Source organism: Pogoniulus pusillus, chromosome 8, assembly GCF_015220805.1.
Source record: "Pogoniulus pusillus isolate bPogPus1 chromosome 8, bPogPus1.pri, whole genome shotgun sequence".
NCBI classification, from domain to species: Eukaryota; Metazoa; Chordata; class Aves; order Piciformes; family Lybiidae; genus Pogoniulus; species Pogoniulus pusillus.
Window position 1 is genome coordinate 36,182,804 of NC_087271.1, and position 18,980 is coordinate 36,201,783.

General features: G+C 44.1%; 1 protein-coding gene across 3 annotated transcripts in view; it reads left to right on the forward strand.

Annotated features, from left to right (window-relative positions):
* The window catches only part of TPR (translocated promoter region, nuclear basket protein), a 62,665-nt gene that overhangs the window by 2,303 nt on the left and 41,382 nt on the right, over positions 1–18,980 (forward strand). For all 3 annotated transcript variants that reach the window (XM_064148054.1, XM_064148056.1, XM_064148055.1), the window contains exons 2-19: positions 840–944; positions 1,902–1,975; positions 4,453–4,549; positions 4,930–5,033; positions 6,039–6,203; positions 6,916–7,008; positions 7,124–7,204; positions 7,744–7,831; positions 9,258–9,398; positions 9,844–9,935; positions 10,393–10,590; positions 11,434–11,541; positions 13,033–13,259; positions 14,860–15,023; positions 15,815–15,954; positions 16,041–16,189; positions 17,335–17,497; positions 18,032–18,166. In XM_064148054.1, coding sequence (XP_064004124.1) covers positions 840–944; positions 1,902–1,975; positions 4,453–4,549; positions 4,930–5,033; positions 6,039–6,203; positions 6,916–7,008; positions 7,124–7,204; positions 7,744–7,831; positions 9,258–9,398; positions 9,844–9,935; positions 10,393–10,590; positions 11,434–11,541; positions 13,033–13,259; positions 14,860–15,023; positions 15,815–15,954; positions 16,041–16,189; positions 17,335–17,497; positions 18,032–18,166 — 2,324 coding nt within the window. The remainder of the gene's footprint in view (positions 1–839; positions 945–1,901; positions 1,976–4,452; positions 4,550–4,929; positions 5,034–6,038; positions 6,204–6,915; positions 7,009–7,123; positions 7,205–7,743; positions 7,832–9,257; positions 9,399–9,843; positions 9,936–10,392; positions 10,591–11,433; positions 11,542–13,032; positions 13,260–14,859; positions 15,024–15,814; positions 15,955–16,040; positions 16,190–17,334; positions 17,498–18,031; positions 18,167–18,980) is intronic.

An 18,980-nucleotide genomic window follows, 5' to 3' on the forward strand; every position in this document is an offset into this window, starting at 1 on the left:
TGGGGGTTGGAAGAGGCCTCTCAGACTCAAGCAGAGTCACCCACAGCAGGGTACCTAGGATCAAAATGTCCAGGTGGATTTGGAATCTCTCCAGAGAAGGAAATTCACAACTTCTCTGATCAGCCTGCTCCAGGACTCCAGCACCCTCACAGCAAAGAAATTTCTCCTCCTGTTCAGATGGAACCTCCTGACTTCTAGTCTGGCCCAGTAACTTGTCCTGTTACTGGGCACTACTGAAAATAGTCTGTCCCTATCCTCTTGCCCCTACCCTTTAGCTTTTGCTGAGCGTTGAGAACCTCCCCTCTCATCTGCTCAAAACAGCCCTGGCTCTTAGTCTTTCCACAGAGATGCTCCAGTTCTCTCAGCATATCTGTAGTTTCTGCTGGGCTTGCTCCAGTAGTTCCCTGTTGCTCTTGAACTGGAGAGCACAGAATTGGACACAGTACTCCATATATGTCCTCATTAGAGCAGAGTAGTGGGGAGGAAAACCTCCCTCAGCCTGCTGGCCACACTCTTCTGAATGCAACCCAGGAGGCCATTAGCCTTCTTGGCCATGAGAGCGCATTGCTGGTTCCTGGTAAACTTACTAACCATGACAATTTCCAGGTTCTTCTCTGCAGTGCTACTTCCTATGCTAACAAAAACTCTTAAACTGTGTTAATTCAAAGCAGAAATGTATTTTTGCCTCCAGGAATATATTTTCCCTGCCATGTCTACTGTAGTCCTATTATTTTTAGATATTTTCTTGATAAATGCTGTTCACTAATAAGGATCATTTTTAAAGATGAGAAAGAGAAATGTTTATGAATTGAAACTGAGATACAGTTGTTGTTTTGCAGAACAACAATACTTTGAAGTAGAAAAGCGTCTGGCTCAGAGTCAGGAGAGGCTTGTAAATGAGACACAAGAATGTCAAACTCTCCGGGAGGAGCTGAAGAAACTCCGTAAGTATAACTGGGCAGGAGATTCATTCTTTATGTCAGTCTTATGCTGCAGTGCTTCCAATTTTAAGTGGGAGTTGAAAATCCATCCATCCATCAGTTACATTTGTTACTTCTGCAAGTGCAGACATGCTTTGCTTTTGTTTCCAAACTAGCTGGTTTTTTAAACAGGATTTTTGATCTTATGGGGAAAAAAACCCTTTCTGATTTTTATAGTAATGGTAGAGTGGGTTAGGTCTTGATCTTCACAATAAACACCTCTGCTTTATAGATTGCATTAGCTTGCCACAATACTGCCTAATCTATCCCTAATGAAGTCTTGAGTTCTCTTTTTGTTGTTAAGGGAAATTTTGATTTAATTGCATTGGGAGAGTGAATTTTTCATTATGCTACAGTGAATCATAGAATCAGCCAGGTTGGAAGAGACCTCTAAGATCATCCAGTCTAACCTAGCACCCTATCAACTAAACTATGCCACTAAGTGCCTCATCCAGGCTTTGCTTCAACACCTCCAGGGATGGCAGCTCCACCACCTCCCTGGGCAGCCAATTCCAATGCCAATCACTCTCTCTGCCAACAACTTCCTCCTAACATCCAGCCTAGACCTTCCCAGACACAACTTGAGACTGTGTCCCCTTGTTCTATTGCTGGTTGCCTGGCAGAAGAGACCAACTGCCACCTGGCTACAACCTCCCTTCAGGTAGTTGTAGACAGCAATGAGGTCAACCCTGAGCCTCCTCTTCTGCAGGCTGCACACCCCCAGGTCCCTCAGCCTCTCCTCATAGGGCTTTTGTTCCAGGCCTCTCACCAGCCCCATTGTCCTTCTCTGGACATGTTCCAGTACCTCAACATATCACTTGAGTTGAGGAGCCCAGAACTGGACACAGCACTCAAGATGTGTCTTGACCAGTGTTGAGTACAGGGGAAGATCCCTCATTCCTATTTCTTCTTTTTCAACAGATGAACAATTGAAGTCAGTGAATGAGAAAAACAAAGATCTTGAAGCTGCTCAGGAGCGTACTGCAGCCACTCAGGTACTGGAAGAACTTGCTAATATATTGAAAGGCTTTGGTTCACCTGTCTCATTGTGACAAGGAATGCAGTGTCCAACCTGGACTGGATCAGTTATTGGTACAAAGATGCACTGATGTGCATGTTTACATGTCCACAGGCCTGTGAGTACAGGAAAACTGTTTGGGTTTTAAGTCAATGCAGATGTTTTAGCAAAATGAGTTACAGGTAAACATCTGTCAGAGCAGATGCTTTGGTTTCAGTGTGGATAAATTGTTTCATTGTAGCTGAAACTTCTTGTGAAGTGATTTTAAACCAAACCTCCATGATCAGGCAAAGGTGTGATGAAGAATTTTGTTTTTTCACTCTCATCCTTTCCCATGCTCTGACACAGTTTTCCTTGTGTTGTGCTCAGAAGTGCTGGGGTTGTGGGATGATTTGCTTTGGCTGACTGATCCAGCAGAACACCTTCTGGAATGAAAATGTGATTATTAGATGGATTTGCCCAGAATGGTGGTTTCCTCAGAGGGGCTTACCTGTGCCAAACTGAAATTAGAAAGCACAGGCAGTTCTGCAGCCTGGAAGCAATCCAAGACTATTAACTGTTATTTGATTTTGATATTGATTTTTTGTTTTGCATGCACTCCTTCCTTGGGTGTGTTGTTATCTCTTTTATTTAACCAAACAAAACTGTTTCAGCAAAGCCTTAATTGGCAAAGCTGTCTGTCAAAGGACATTAAAATCATAGAATCAACCAGGTTGGAAGAGACCTCCAAGATCAGCCAGTCCAACCTGTTGCCCAGCCCTAGCCAATCAACTAGACCATGGCACTAAGTGCCTCATTTAGTCTTTTCTTGAACACCTCCAGGGATGGCGACTCCACCACCTCTCTGGGTAGCCCGTTCCAATGCCAATCACTCTCTCTGACAACAACTTCCTCCTAATATCAAGCCCATACCTCCCCTGGCACAACTTCAGACTATGTCTCCTTCTTCTGTTGCTGGTTGCCTGGGAGAAGAGACCAACCCTACCTGGCTACAGCCTCCCTTCAGGTAGTTGTAGACAGCAATGAGATCATCACTGAGCCTCTTCTCCAGGCTAAACACCCCCAGCTCCCTCAGCCTCTCCTCACAGGGCTGTGCTCCAGGCCCCTCACCGGCTTCATGGCACTTCTCTGCACATGTTCCACTATCTCAACATCTCTCTTGAATTGAGGAGCCCAGAACTGGACACAGCACTCAAGGTGTGGCCTGAGCAGCACTGAGTACAGGGGCAGAAGAACCTCCCTTGTCCTACTGGCCACACTGTTCCTGAGCCAGGCCAGGGTGCCATTGGCTCTCCTGGCTACACTGCTGGTTCATCTTCAGCTACTCTCTGCCCGTACCCCCAGCTCCCTCTCTGCCTGGCTGCTCTCAGCCGCTCTGTCCCCAGCCTTTAGCATTGCTTGGGGTTGTTGTGGCCAAAGAACCCTGCACTTAGACTTGTTAAATTAGATACCTTTTTGAACAGTTTCTGCTGCTTAGATTGTATTTTTCTTAGACCTTCTGTTAGTTGAATCTGTTCTAAGTTCACCCATTTTCGTTCTAATCTTCATTCAAATGCAGCTAGAATCAGAGGAAGCCTCATGGGGCCTCTCTGTGCCAACTGACAAGGACACTGAGATGCTTGAGCGTGTCCAGAGAAGGGCGACGAGGCTGGGGAGAGGCCTTGAGCACAGCCCTACGAGGAGAGGCTGAGGGAGCTGGGATTGGTTAGCCTGGAGAAGAGGAGGCTCAGGGGTGACCTTATTGCTGTCTACAACTACCTGAAGGGTGGTTGTGGGCAGGAGGAGGTTGCTCTCTTCTCTCAGGTGGCCAGCACCAGAACGAGAGGACACAGCCTCAAGCTGTGCCAGGGGAGATTTAGGCTGGAGGTGAGGAGAAAGTTCTTCACTGAGAGAGTCATTGGACACTGGAATGGGCTGCCCGGGGAGGTGGTGGAGTCGCCGTCCCTGGAGCAGTTCAAGGCAAGGTTGGACGTGGCACTTGGTGCCATGGTCTAGCCTTGAGCTCTGTGGTAAAGGGTTGGACTTGATGATCTGTGAGGTCTCTTCCAACCTTGGTGATACTGTGATACTGTGATATTTCTCTAGTCTTTTTTGTCTAATTTCATGTGGTAGTGGTATTATGCATTTAAGCACAAAGAGCCAGCTGGATGTTAATACCAGAATGATTTATGAGGAAAAAAAATCATTAATTGAATGTGTTGACAGTCAGTCACAAGAAGGCACACAACAACCTGCATGCCCCAACATGATAGACAGAAGGGAAGCAGTCACGTTGTAATGCTACAATAATTTCAACTGCCCGCCCTAAAAGTCTCTTAGCTTAGGTCTTAGTTGTCTGGGGTAACCTGCTGGGGTTTAGTGTGCTTCTCTGTGATGGCAGGTGTGCAAGTGACTATAAGCTGTTACAGTAAGCTGATCATGCTTCTTTATTGATCATTTGCATTGTTTTTCCAGAGTCATCTAAGCAGAGAAAAAGAAGAACTGGAAGCTGAAAAAAGAGATTTGGTTCGAACAAGTGAAAGACGCTCTCAAGAAGTTGAACATTTAAATGGTACAGCCAAGGACATATTAACTAAATACTTCATGTGATTATGCTAAATAGGAGATGCTAAAGTGGTGTAGAGTATCCAATTTGTACAGGCAGCATCAAGAAAGGGATGAGCAGGGAAAAGGATTTGGAGAAAAAGAAGCCAGGCAGGAAATGTGTTGCGAGTCGCAGAAGAAAAGCCAGCATGAAGTTGTAGATCTAAACTCTCACACTATCCAGTATCTTACTGCACAGTAACCATTCCATATGTGTTACTTTGCCTGTACTCATTCCTTGCAATTTAATTGAACTAATTCAAACTGTATGCACTGTAAGTAGTGTTTGCTATGCTAGAAGTAAAACTATACAGTGAGTTATTTTTAACACTGATTTCCCTCCTCCAGAGGATGTTAAACGGCTAAATGAGAAGCTGACAGAAGCAAACACAGAAAAGGTGAAACTTCAGCTGAAATTAGATGAACTTCAAACATCAGATGTTTCCATGAAGGTGAGTAGTACTTTTTGTGGTTGTACATGTTCATCTTCTTAGAAGTAGTTGTTTGCACGTGTTGTAGTCATCATTTTGTCATTACTGATTTTGAAAGTAGGTCGAATGTACTCCTGTTAGTTGAATTACTTGGTTGTAAAATTGATGGCTATATGGAAGTGAGACATATATTTATGGAAGGCAAGGAGGCATGAAGTTGGGCAAGTATGTCCAAGCCTCGTTGGTGGCAAGGTTGCTGCTTCTAACCACTAGGAAGAAAGTCTCCAGCTCCATGAAGGCAGGTAGAAAGGAGAAAAGAAATCATTTATGAACCTGAACAATCTCTCTGTAAGCAAAATAAACTCCATAAATAGCTGAAAGAGAGGAGGAAGGAAGAAAAACAAATATTCTGATAACCTTAATTTATTTTTTATAAGTAGATATTAGTCTTGTTAATCACAGAATCCCAGCATGGTGGGGGCTTGGAAGTGACCTCAGGAGATCATCTAGTCCAACCCTCCTGCTAAAGTGGGGTCACCCACAGCAGGTTGCCCAGGATCACAATGTCCACGAGGGTTTGGAATCTCTCTGGAGAAGGAGACTTCACAGTTTCTCTGGGCAGCCTGCTTCAGGGCTCCAACACCCTCACAGCAAAGAAGTTTCTTCTCATGTTCATCTGGAACCTCCTGGGTTCTATTTTGTGCATGCCTTGCTGAATGGCAGTGCAACCTGACAGTATGTGAGTCACTCATCCCAGCTTTATGTCATCAACAAACTTGCTGGGGCTTCACTCCATCCCAGCAGTTCCCCACTAACATAAACTTTGAGGAAACTAACTCAGGTTTCAGGAAGCTGTAGTGTGAGACTGGAGAGTTAGTATTACCAGAGTAATGAGAAACACTGCCTGTCATTTGGTGCAGTTTACCAAATAACAGCACATTTGTGCTGCTCTGATCATAATATTTTTATTATCTATTTAATTTTCTGTGAAACCAGCACTGTTACACTCTGCAATTTTCCTTTTAGTACCGTGAGAAAAGGTTGGAACAAGAAAAAGAGCTACTACAGAATCAAAACAACTGGCTGAACACTGAGTTAAAAGCCAAAACAGATGAACTTCTACATACTGCCAGAGAGAAAGGCAATGAAATCCTGGAGCTTAAATGCAGCCTGGAAAACAAGAATGAGGAGGTAATGTCATTACTGAGTGCTTCTGCTATTTCTTATGAATTATACCTCCTGGACTAAACAAAACCAAGTATTTTAAGTGTGTTTGACTGGAAAAAAAAGATGAGTTTCATGTTTCAACTAGAAGAACAATTAGATGGGTATTTTCCAAAATAAACAGAATTGGAAAGTGTAACGGTTTGGGTGTTCCCTGCCCCCTCAACGCTGAAGAAAATCACCCAGACTAGGCTCAGCTGAGCTGGAAATTAGAATGGAGCTTTATATTTAAAGCTTAGCATAATATACAAGCAGATATTTACAATATATACAGAAATTTACAAGTTTAAAAGGTAATACAGAAACACAACAGCCCTCCCAGAAACCAGAGTCCCCAGGAGGGGCTCCCAACCACCCTTCCACCTCCTTTTCACCCCTCTACCTTATCCCAGACTTTGCCTCACTTTCAACATGAGTTTGGAGAATCGGGTCAGGGGATTAGGAAGCAGACGGGTTACTTAAACGTCAAGTTAGGGAGAGAAGGGAGGCAGCCAGAAGTCAGAGAGCACATCTGTTATCTGTTTGTGTTCTTGTTTTTGTCCATCTCAGCAAGCCTGTGAGTGAAGTAGACATCACCGTTGTTTCCATTTCACAGCCTAACACTAAAATATCCCAGCTAGGCTCAAACTAGCACAGAAAGTAAATTCATTTATGCTGTTCTCATTTATTCTTTGAACAGGTTTCCAGAATGGAAGAACAGGTAAACAGCTTGAAGCAGTCCAATGAAAATCTTCAGAAGCATGTGGAAGAGCTTTTGAATAAACTGAAGGAGGTAAGCCAGCTTGACATACATATGAAACAGCAGTTGTTTCTGTGAATTAAAAACAAAAATATGTGATACAGAAAAAGTGGAATGATCCCTCACCCTCTCTTCTTTAATTTACCAGGCAAAAGAGCAGCAAGCTGGCATGGAGGAAAGATTCCACAATGAACTGAATGCCCACATAAAATTATCCAATCTGTATAAGGTGAGTTTGATTCCGTTGTAAGCGCAGATTGGTATTCCTAGAGGTGATTTAGCACTCGGTGTGACACAGGCCAGTTGGGGTTCTTCTGCACAAAGTATTGATGTGGGGAAGTCACCACCTGCTGTGCTCCAAGCCTAGGGAGGAGTGGCTGGAAAGCTGCCTGGTGGAAAAGGACCAGAGGGTGTTGGTCTGACAGTCACCTCAACATGAGCCAGCTGTGCCCAGGTGGCCAAGGAGTCCAACAGGATCAGCAAGAGTGTGGCCAGCAGGAGGAGTGCAGGAATCATTCCCCTGTGCTGGACACTGATGAGGCCTCACCTTGAACAGTGAACTCAGTTTTGGGCACCTCACTCCAAAAATGATATTGAAGTGCTGGAGTGTGCCCAGAGAACGGCAACCAAACAGGTTAAGGCTCTAGAATATAAGTCTTGTGAGGAACAGCTGAGGGAGCTACATGACTTTTGGTCTGTTTGGGCTTTTGTTACAAAAATGATTTGCTATCAGCATGCACTAAAGTCAACCCAAATGTTTCTCTTCAGAGTGCTGCTGATGACTCGGAGGCAAAGAGCAATGAACTGACTGGCGCTGTAGAAGAGCTGCACAAGCTGCTGAAGGAAGCAGGTGAAGGTAGGCTGTGGGGGAGACATGCCAAAGAGAGCTGAGTAATGCTCCCTCCTGACTACCTTGATGCACTGAAACATGCACAGGAACATCACTTTATCCTAAAGAATTGCCATGACTAGTTGAGTTTACTTTGGAAAGGGGAATTGTACTCAAATATGCCTGGAATGTTACTTTTGAGGAGAGGATCTAATTTTGCAAGGTACATCTTTTAGTTCCTTTAGTTTCCCTTTCAGTTTTTAAAGGATGGTTCATGTTTTAGTGCTGTTCTAAGCCAAGTTGATAAGCAAACGTTGATGCTTCTGTCATACTGCTGAGTATTGTTATACCAGCTTTTGCAGATCACAGATTCACAGATTGCACCAGGTTGGAAAGGATACTCAAAGGTCATCTTGTCCAACCCCTCTGCACTCAGAAGGGACAGCTCTGACTACATCAGGCTGCCCAGGGCCACATCAAGTTTGACCTTGAAAGTCTTCAGGGATGGGCCCTCAACCACATCCCTGGGCAAGCTGTTCTAGTATTTCAGCACCCTCTCTGTAAAGAACTTCCTCCTGATGTCCAACCTACATCTATCCTCCCATTTCAAGCCATTGCCCCTTGTCCAATCACCACAGGCCCTTCTGTAAACAGTCCCTCCTCAGTCTTCCCGTAGGTCTACTTCACATACTAAAATTTAACTCCAGGGTCCTTCTGGAGGCTTCTCCTCTCCAGGCTGAACAGCCCAAATTCTTTCAGCCAATCTCCATAGCAAAGGTGCTCTAGCCCTTTGATAATCGTCCTTGTAGCCCTCCTCTGTGTCCAGAGAAGGGCAGCAAAGCTGGTGAAAGACCTGGAACACAAACCCTAGTAGAAGAGGCTGAGGGAGCTGGGGTTGTTCACGCTGCAGAAGAGGAGGCTGAGGGGTGACCTCATTTCTGTCTACAACTACCTGAAGGGAGGTTGTAGCCAGGTGGGGTTGGTCTCTTCTTCCAGACAAGCAGCAACAGAAGAAGGGGACACAGTCAAGTTGTGCCAAGGGAAGTATAGGCTGAATGTTAGGAGGAATTTGTTGGCAGAGAGAGTGATTGGCATTGGAATGGGCTGCCCAGGGAGGTGGTGGAGTCACCGTCCCTGAAGGTGTTGAAGAAAAGCCTGGCTGAGGCACTTAGTGCCATGGTCTGGTTGACTGGATAGGGCTGGGTGCTAGGTTGGACTGGATGACCTTGGAGGTCTCTTCCAACCTGGTTGATTCTATGATTCTCTGGATCTGCTCCAGCTGGTCTATTTCCCTCTTGTGTTGAGGGTCCCATAGCTGGACACAGTACTCCAAGAGAGGTCATATAAAGTAAAAATTAAAGACACATAAATACAGACACATCTTGATCACTTTAAAAGAAACAAACCACAACCCAACCAAACACAGTAACCTGCTTGTCTGATTTACCTTTAGCTAATAAAGCAACCCAAGAGCATTTGGCTGAGGTGGAAGAGTCAAAAGCTGTAATGGAAAAAGAGCTACGAGAGAAGATCAGTAAACTGGAAAAGGAGCTGGAGAATGCCAACGATTTGCTGTCTGCAACAAAACGCAAAGGTAGGGAGGACACTGGGAAGTGAAATATGAAGACCCTCAGCTTTTTAGTGTCTTCAATGAAAACACTAGGCTGAATTTCTGTGGGAAGTAAGTGTGTCAGCTTTGGTCATTTCTCATCATGAATTTCAGAAGCTTTTTCATGTGTATAGGTATGAAAAAATACACAGACCCTGAAAACTCATTTCCTCCACAAAGTACATTTCTGTTGTATCTTTTTTTCAAGTCCTCATGTTCCTCTGACATAGTATTTCAAAGATGGCACAGAGGAAACAGAACCTTAAGGCTGAATTGTGCATTTAATGATTTTCAGTAGAGGGTACTGAGGATGATAAACTTCTTCTTTTCCTCTTAAACCAAAAAGCAACAGAAATCAAACCTCTGTCCTTACGGTTATGGGAATTACTGTAGTTTTGTAACAGTAATTATTATGGGATTATATCTTTAGGAGCCATACTGTCTGAGGAGGAGCTGGCAGCTATGTCTCCCACTGCTGCAGCAGTAGCCAAAGTAGTCAAGCCTGGGATGAAGTTAACTGAGGTAAGTAAGAACAATCTCTTCGGTTTCAAGGCCCTTGAAATGCCAATGAAGATATGCTTCATAACATAAGGGTGACGTCTTCGTTTTCTGGTTTGAGTTTGGTGTAGTGCCTGAGTGGAGTCAAAGAGATTTTGTCATGCATTTGAGGTAAACTTTCTTTTGTGACTCTAGTTTTGATATTTCTCTTGTCTTAAATTTGATTCAGATTTGTCCTTTTCCCTAGAATTCTTTTCTAGTGCAGCAGTATGCAATAGAAGTTTGCCATTTCTAAATTCTTAGGGGTAACTGCTTTGCCATGGTATGGTCCTGAAAACACATTGTTCTAAACATGATGGATTTTTGAGAGCTGTATACAGTTTTACTGCCTTAGGGTATGAATTGTTCCATTACCACTGGTTCTTTTGCAAGAGAGATGTCTAAATGTACCAAAGCCAACCCAACAACTCTTCTGTTGCAGCTGTACAATGCATATGTAGAAACTCAGGATCAATTGCTTTTGGAGAAGCTGGAGAACAAGCGTATCAATAAGTACCTGGATGAAATAGTGCAGGAAGTAGAAGCCAAAGCACCAATCTTAAAACGTCAGCGTGAGGAATTCGAACGTTCCCAAAAAGCTGTTGCTAGTCTGTCTGCAAAGCTTGAACAAGCCATGAAGGTCAGTAGCAAATCAAAGAGCATGCCAAATGATGGCAAAGATGGGGTTGTAATTCCTTAATCCTACTGATTGTTAATGGGTGTGTATGATTAATCTTGTAGTCAGCTTTTAGTGTGAGGAGATACCTGTTGACCTTTCTAGCTTGCACTTTGTTGACTTGAGCAAAGTATTTTACAGAACCAGTTTTTCAGTGTTTTATAGTGAAGGGTTAAATGTGGTGACTTTGATAGCCTGGAGGACACTCTGAGGGGACCTTATAGCTGCCTTGGAAAGAGCCTACATGAAGGGTGTCCAGCAATGGGATGAGGGAAGATGCTTTGAAGCTGAGAGAGAGTAGATTTAGACTGCATCTTAGGAAGAGGTTCTTCAGTACAAGATTGGTGAGACTGAAATAGGCTGCCCAGGGAGGCTGTGGATGGTCCCTCCCTGGAGGTGCTCAGTGCCAGATTGGATGACGTCTTGAGCAAGGTGGTCTAGTTGAGAGGTGTCCACTGCCCATGGCAAGAGGGTTGGAACTACATGATCTTTGAAGTGCCTTCCAACCAAAGCTATTCTATGATTTTTTGAGAGCCAAATTCTTTGTAAACAGAGATTAGTATTTACCCAAAGAAATATTGGACTTCCATGTCCAATCCCCATTCATGTTAATACATACCCTAATACAGCAGGAAAGAAAGAACAGGACTTTTGATTTCTAAATGCGTGAACTTTAACTTTTTGAGTTTAAAACAGTAAAAAAACACAAGTTGATTCACAGGGTATGCCTCTGCATGATGCTTGGTTTCTGGTGGGGAATGTGTCTTAAGTTGAATTCCCATGGGTTTCACATTTATATGCTTGCAGGAGATCCAGCGGTTGCAGGAGGATGCTGATAAAGCCAACAAGCATGCTTCTGTGCTTGAAAGAGAAAACCAGAGACTGGAAATACAAGTGAAAGATCTTTCACAGCAGGTAGAGCAAATGTTGCTATGGTTACATGTACTGTTTGCAATTATTTATTGATGTGGTACTGTAGTTCTTGCTTGCTAGTTGTGTTCAGCCACACTCATGTAGGCTTCTGTTGTAATCAGAGCCTTACTGATGTTAGGAGCTTCTCTTTTAGGCAACACAATATTGACATTTCTGCTTGCAAAATTGGAATAGTTGGAATACAATTGCAGTGAAACTTACTTTAGTTTTCCAAAGTGATACTTCTCTGACATGGGAAACATAATATATGATCACACCCTGAATATCTGAGTCACTTTTGGGCCATTGTGATGGTTTGGGGGTTACCCCGCCCCCCCACACTTTTGAATTTGCCCCAGCTAACTCAGACGGACCCTGGGAATATAGATGAAGCAATTTATTTACAGCTAGCAGAATTTACAAGCAGCTATTTACAATATATACAGTTATATACAATTATATACAGAAATATACAAAGGATAAACAATACAAAAGCACAACTCCCCTCCCAGAAACCTAAGTCCCCAGGAGGGGCTCTCAAACCACCCCAACACCTCCCCCCGGCCCCTCTCAACCTTACCCCAGTTCTCAGGAAGAAAAGAGGTGCAGCCAAGAGGTTAGGGAGCAGGGTTAGTAGGAGCAGGGTTAATGAGATGTGACCAGGTCTAAGGCAAAAGCAAGAGAGAGAGACAAAATGGAGAATGTTTTCTTCTTCTTCCCAGAGTTCTCAGCGAGACTGTGAGAGAAGTTGACATCAATTGTTTTTCATTTCACTGCCCGTTATCTAGTTCTGTTACCAAAACATTCCAGCTTGCTTCAAACTAGCACAGCCATTTACTTCCAGAAGAACATTGAAGTGCTGGAGCATGTCTAGAGAAGGGCAGCAAACCTGGTGAAGGGTCTGAGGAACAGGTCTTGTGAGGAGCAGCTGAGGGAACTGTGGTTGTTTAGCCTGGAGAAAAGGAGGCTGATTGGAGACCTTCTCACTCTACAATTCCCTGAAAGGAGGTTGGAGCCAGGTCAGGGTTGGTCTCTTCTCCCAAGCAACAAGTGACAGGATGAGAGGAAGTGGCTTCAAGTTGTGCCAGGGGAGGCTTATTTCTTCCCCAAAAGAGTTGTCAAGCCCTGGAGCAAGCTGCCCAGGGCAGTGGTAGAGTTCCCATCCCTTGAGTTTAAAAGCCATATAGATAAGCTGAAGGACATGGCTTAGTGGTGACCTGGCAGTACTCACTTAATGCTTGCACCTGATGATCCAAAACAATTCTGTGATTCTGTATAGCTTGGATTAGAATATCCTGTGATCTGTTTGTGGAAATGAACACAGACTATCTTCTAATTTTTATGGGGTGTCCTTTTGTTAGACTCTTTTTTTCTGCAATGTAATTGTCTCACAAAGATTTATTGATTGTAGTAGTTTGTATGCTGTAGGGAAAAAAATACTTAACCTCCAAATACTTTAATATTTAGGTTCTCAGAGTGTGTGTTGCCTTTCAGATTCGTGTGCTTTTAATGGAACTTGAGGAAGCCAGAGGCAATCACGTGATCCGTGATGAAGAAGTGAGCTCTGCTGACATCAGTAGCTCTTCTGAAGTCATATCTCAACATCTAGTCTCCTACAGAAATATTGAAGAACTTCAGCAGCAGAATCAGCGTCTCTTGGTGGCTCTCCGGGAGCTGGGAGAGGCTAGAGAGAAAGAGGAGCAAGAAACAACATCATCTAAGTAAGTTACCTGCTCCAGAGAGATTTGCCATTGGAATGGGCTGCCCAGGGAGGTGGTGGAGTCACCATCCCTGGAGGTGTTCACTAAAAGCCTGGTTGAGGCACTTAGTGCCATGGTCTAGTTGATTGGCTAGGGCTGGGTGCTAGGTTGGACTGGATGAACTTGGAGGTCTCTTCCAACCTGCTTGATTCTGTGATTCTAGGAAAGCCTTTTCATTAGGAAGTATCAGGGATTTATTCAAACACTTCACACATTTTTGCTCCTGAGGGTTATTAACTGCATATGGAAGTTCACATATAAGCAGTTGTGGAACTCATAAAGGCAAATTGCTGTTAACAACGTTGTCTTCAGGTGTAGATTAAAATGGCTTTGTAGTTCTATCTCTTGTAACAGGTGCTTTCATCAAAATCCAAAGTAAATGTAATTTTTGGTCGTTTAGTGAATATGATTTCACACAAAAGAGCTGTGTTTTGAAACCTGGTTGGGGAACTCTTAAGGAGAAATAAAGCCCTGCACCAGTACAGTTGGGTGGCTGGCCTGCTGGAAGGCAGCTCCCCAAAGAAGAACCTGGCAGTGCTGGTGGATAACAATTTGTCCATGAGCCAGCAGTGTTCATTGCTGGCTCGTTGCTTGGCCTCTTGGCCAAGAAGGCAAATGGCTTTCTAGACTGCATTACAAAGACTCTGGCCAGCAGGTTGTAGGAGGTTCTCCTACTCTGCCCTAGTGAGACCACATCTGGAGTGTTGTCTCCAGTTCTGAGTTTCTCTGTTCAGGAGAGACAGTGAAATGCTGGGCAGTGTCCAGCAAAGGGTACAAAGATGCTGAGAGGCCTGGAGCATTTCTGTGAGGAGGAAAGGCTGAGAGCTGGGACTGTTTAGTCTGGAGAAGAGCAGCTTGAGAAGGGATCTGATCAATACTTATCTATACCTAAAAAGTCAGGGGCAAGAGGAAAGGAGCAGACTCTCTCTAGTGGTGCCCAGTGACAGGACAAGAGGAAAGGGGCACAAACTGGAACCCAGCAAGTTCCATCCAAACAGGAGGAAAAAATTCTTTGGTCTGATGGTGCTGGAGCCCTGGAGTAGGCTGCCCAGAGAGCTTGTGAAGTCTTTTTCTCAAGAGATCCCAAAACCACCTGAACATTGTGATCCTGGACAAGCTATTCTGTTATGACCCTGCCTTAGCAAGGGACTTGGACTAAATGATTTCTAGAAGTCCTGTACAACCCCCAGCATACTGAGATTCTGTGAAGGAAGATTGTTTTATTCCTGTTAGCTGAACAAAAACTCGAGATCTTTCTGTGTCATCTACAAAATGCCAAGGCCAAAGGGCAGCCTGCCTGGAAGTTTGTTCAGAACTATTAGTGGTGCTTAGCTTCCAGAGATTTATTAGATATGCAGTGAGGGATTCATGACAAAATCTAAGGGTTGTAACTTCCAGAGATTCATTAGATATGCAGTGAGGGATTCATGACAAAATCTAAGGGTTGTAACTTCCAGAGATTCATTAGATATGCACTGGGGGATTCATGACAAAATCTAAGGGTTGTGTCCTTTTGGTATGCCTTGCTGTATATGTGGCTGAAACAACTTACTGGTTTCAGAATTGCTGAGCTTCAGAGTCAGCTGAATGAAGCTCTCAATGAGCTAGAGAAGCTCCGCGAGTCACGTCACCACCAGCTGCAGCTTGTTGAGTCTATCGTTCGGCAGCGCGATATGTTCCGCATCCTGCTGGCACAGACCACGGGAGCCAACATTCCTCTGCAAGGTAAGCTTCACAGTTCTGTACCACTGGAAAAAAAAGTAGATCACTTTGTCATTTGTTCTGAGTTTTCAGTCATGGTGCTGGAATGGTGCCAGTAAGTTCTGTTAATCTGCTGTTCTCTTGCTGTAAAAAGCCATGAGTTTGGATTTAGACTCCTGATGTTGTTTTCACACTGTAGTCACTTGCTGCACAGTGACTGAGGGCCAGTGGTGACTGCATGTGCTCTGATAACATGTATGTATAAGGAGAGCCCAAGAGTGTCCTAGCCATGCAGTATTTGGTTTAACCATACGTCCATGTGGTTATGAGTTGAAGACATTGAGGTCCTGGAGCATGTCTAGAGAAGAGCAGTGAGGCTGGTTGTATAGAGAAGCTGGGGTAGTTTAGTCTGGAAAAGAGAAGGCTAAAGGGAGATCCTACTGGTCCCTACAACTACCTGAAATGAGCTTGGAGAATGGCTGGCGTTGGCCTCTACCCCCAAGTAAGACAGTACAAGAGGAAATGGGTTAAGTTGTGCCAGGGGAGTTTCAGATTGGATATTAGGAACAATTGCTTTACTGAAAGAGTGGCAAGGTGTTGGAACAGGCTGCACACGGAGGTGGTGAATTCGCTATCACTGGAAGTGTTCAAGAAGCTATAGATGTGGTGCTTCAGGATGTTGTTTAATGGTTGTGGTAGTTGTGTTATGGTTGGAGTCATTGATCTAAAAGGTCTTTTCCATCCTTAGTGATTCTATGGTCTGCTTTGGCCACCATTCATTCAGTTGTTTCATCTAATACCCCCTTTATCTTTAGGTTCATGTATGTTACCGGAGGACATTTCTCTTCTATCCACTCCAAAGCGCCCAAGTTTACCTCAAGCCATGTCAACTCCTGCACCAGTATCAATAGCTGAGTCAGTGGAGACAGTGGAAGCTAAAGCTGCTCTTAAGCAGGTATATTTTCCAATAAACACTCTAGAAAACTATCAGTGTTCCTTTGTACTCTTCTAAGCACTTCAATGTCTATTCTCTCAATGTAGTTGCAGGAAGTTTTTGAGAACTATAAAAAAGAAAAGGCAGAGAATGACAAATTGCTGAATGAACAGAATGAAAAGCTTCAAGAGCAGGTCACAGACTTGAGGTCTCAAAATGCAAAGATCTCCACACAACTGGAATTTGCCTCCAAACGGTAATTCACTTCTTTAATTTCATTGCCTTCTGTATGCTTGCTCATTCAGTAAAATCATGCTGAAGAACAGAAGGCTCTGGGGAGACCTTATAGTGGCCTTCAAGTACCTGAAGGGACCTACAAGAAAGCCACACAGGGACTTCTTGTAAGGGCTTGTAGTGGTAGGATGAAAGGGAATGGATTGAAGCTGGAGGCCAGATTTAGACTGGAGATTAGGAAGAAATTCTTTACAGTGAGGGTGATGAGACACTGGAACAGGTTGCCGAGGGAGGTTGTGGATGCTCCCTGCCTGGAGGTGTTCAAGACTGGGTTCAGTGAGGCTGGTTTAGTGGAAAGCGTCCTGCCCATGGCATGAGGCTTGGAAATAAATGACCTTCCAACCCAAACCATTCTGTGAATCTATGAATATTGCTTGCTCAGGAAGAGTTGGCAGTGAAACATTGATGGTATCTGTTGTTAGTGAAGACAAAGGAAATAGTGAAGGTGGCATCGAGAGTATACCTTCTGGTTGAGCAAGCCACATATCTTCTTGTGCATCACTTTCCACATGATTTATTAGCTGTCTGTACCTCTCTTGCAGTTAAACTCAGTGTGCCAAACTGTGCTAGTTTGAGCCTAGCTAGAATGTTTTGGTGAGAAGAACTAGATTATAGGCTGTGGAGGGAAAACAAGGCTGATGTCTACCTCACTCATTGGCTTGCTGAGATGTATAAGAATAAGAATCAATACATAGATAAAGGCTCTTGCTTCTGCTTCTGCTGGGAAACTGGCTGAGCTGCGTCTCTCTCTAGCCTCTTTGACTAAACCACTTTGCTTCCTAACCCCGTGGCCGAACCTCTGTTCTTCTTTGGGACTGGGGTAAGGTTGAGAGGGGTAGGGGGAAAGTGAAGGGGCAGTTGGGAGCCCCTCTTGGGGACTCAGGTTTCTGGGAGGGCTGCTGTGTTTCTGTATGACCTTTTACTTTGTTTATTTCAGTATATACTGTAAATATCTGCTTGTATATTCTGCTAAGCTGTAAAGAATAAGCTTCATTCAATTTCCAGAGCCGTGTGAGTCTAGTCTGGCTGATTTCCAAGGTGTGAGGGGATGGGGAACACCCAAACCATCACACAAACACATGCTTTGCTTTATTGTTCCATGTGAAGGTATGAAATGCTGCAGGATAATGTTGAAGGCTACCGTCGTGAAATAACATCTCTGCATGAAAGAACACAGAAACTCACAGCAACAACTCAGAAGCAAGAGCAGATAATTAACACTATGACTCAAGACCTGAGAGGAGCTAATGAAAAACTGGCAGTGGCAGAGGTTAGTAACACAGAGGTTTACATTGCTAGGCATTCCAAAGTAGCAGCAGGGTTCTGCTTGTCCATGTGTGTGGTTTTTTGAGTGCATCAGCTCTTAAATGTGTAAAAGTTGGTGCGTGTGTTTATTTTTACACATCTCAAGCACCGAGTGAAGCTGGAACAACATTCCAGAGGTGTTCTCCAGTTTGCAGAGAAAACAGAACGTGATTAGTCAAATAAGGAATTCAGGAGGGGACTTTTTACAAGTGCTTGTGATGATAGGGTGAGAGAGAACGGGTTTAAGTTTGAGGAGGGCAGATTTAGGCTGGATATGAGAGAAATTCTTCACAAGGACACTGGTGAGACACTGGAATGAATCTATGAACTGTTCTCTTAATTTCCATGCATTTCAATTCACTATAATCATCAAAGAGTGAGGCTATAATCATCAAAGCACTTCTTTAACTATAGTAATAACTGCTCATAAAAATAATACTCAACTTCATAGACATATTTGGGATGGATAACAAAGTTCTCATTCTCTTCTGTCTTAAAGGTAAGAGCAGAAAACTTGAAGAAAGAGAAGGATATTCTGAAGATGTCAGATGTGCGTTTGACTCAGCAGCGTGAGTCCTTATTAGTTGAACAAAGAGGACAGAACCTGCTGCTTACTAATCTGCGAACTATTCAGGTATGTGACATTATGGGACTGTTCCATCTAGAGAAGAGGAGGCTCCCAGGTGACCTTGTGGCATTTCAGGATCTGAAGGGAGCTACAAAAAAGCTGGGGAGGGACTTTTTAGGCTCTTGGGGAGTGATAGGACTAGGGGGAATGGAGCAAAGCTGGAGGTGGGGAGGTTCAGACTGGCCATGAGGAGGAAGTTGTTGAGCATGAGAGTGGTGAGAGGCTGGAATGGGTTGCCCAGGGAGGGGGTTGAAGCCTCATGCCTGGAGGTGTTTAAGGCCAGGCTGGATGAGGCTGTGGCCAGGCTGATGTAGGATAGGGTGTCCCTGGGCATGGCAGGGGGGTTGGAACTGGCTGATCCTTGTGGTCCCTTCCAACCTTGACTGATTCTGTGATTCTATTATTATGCCCAAATTTGGTTTGACTGTTGCAGGGCTTTCCATAAAAAAAAAAAAGTTGAAATGAAGTACCAGAGCCATGAGATTGAGTCTTAAAGGAATGCAAAATTTTTTTGTTACACATTGACACTGAACACAAAATACTGCAGAAACTCCTTTAAGGAAATTTGTTATTCCTGTTCTAAATTAGAGAATCACAGAATCATTATGTTTGGCAAAGACCTTTCGAGTCATTGCAGCCAGCTGTTAATGCAGCAGCATGCACCACTAAGCCATGTTCCTCAGCACCACTTCTACACTTTTTGGATTATTTGCAGGGAGGGAGACTACAGCCCTGCCCTGGGAAGCCTGTTTCAGGCTTCTACAAGCCTTTTGGGGAAGAAATTGTTCCTCATGTCACATCTAAACCTCTCCTGGTTCAA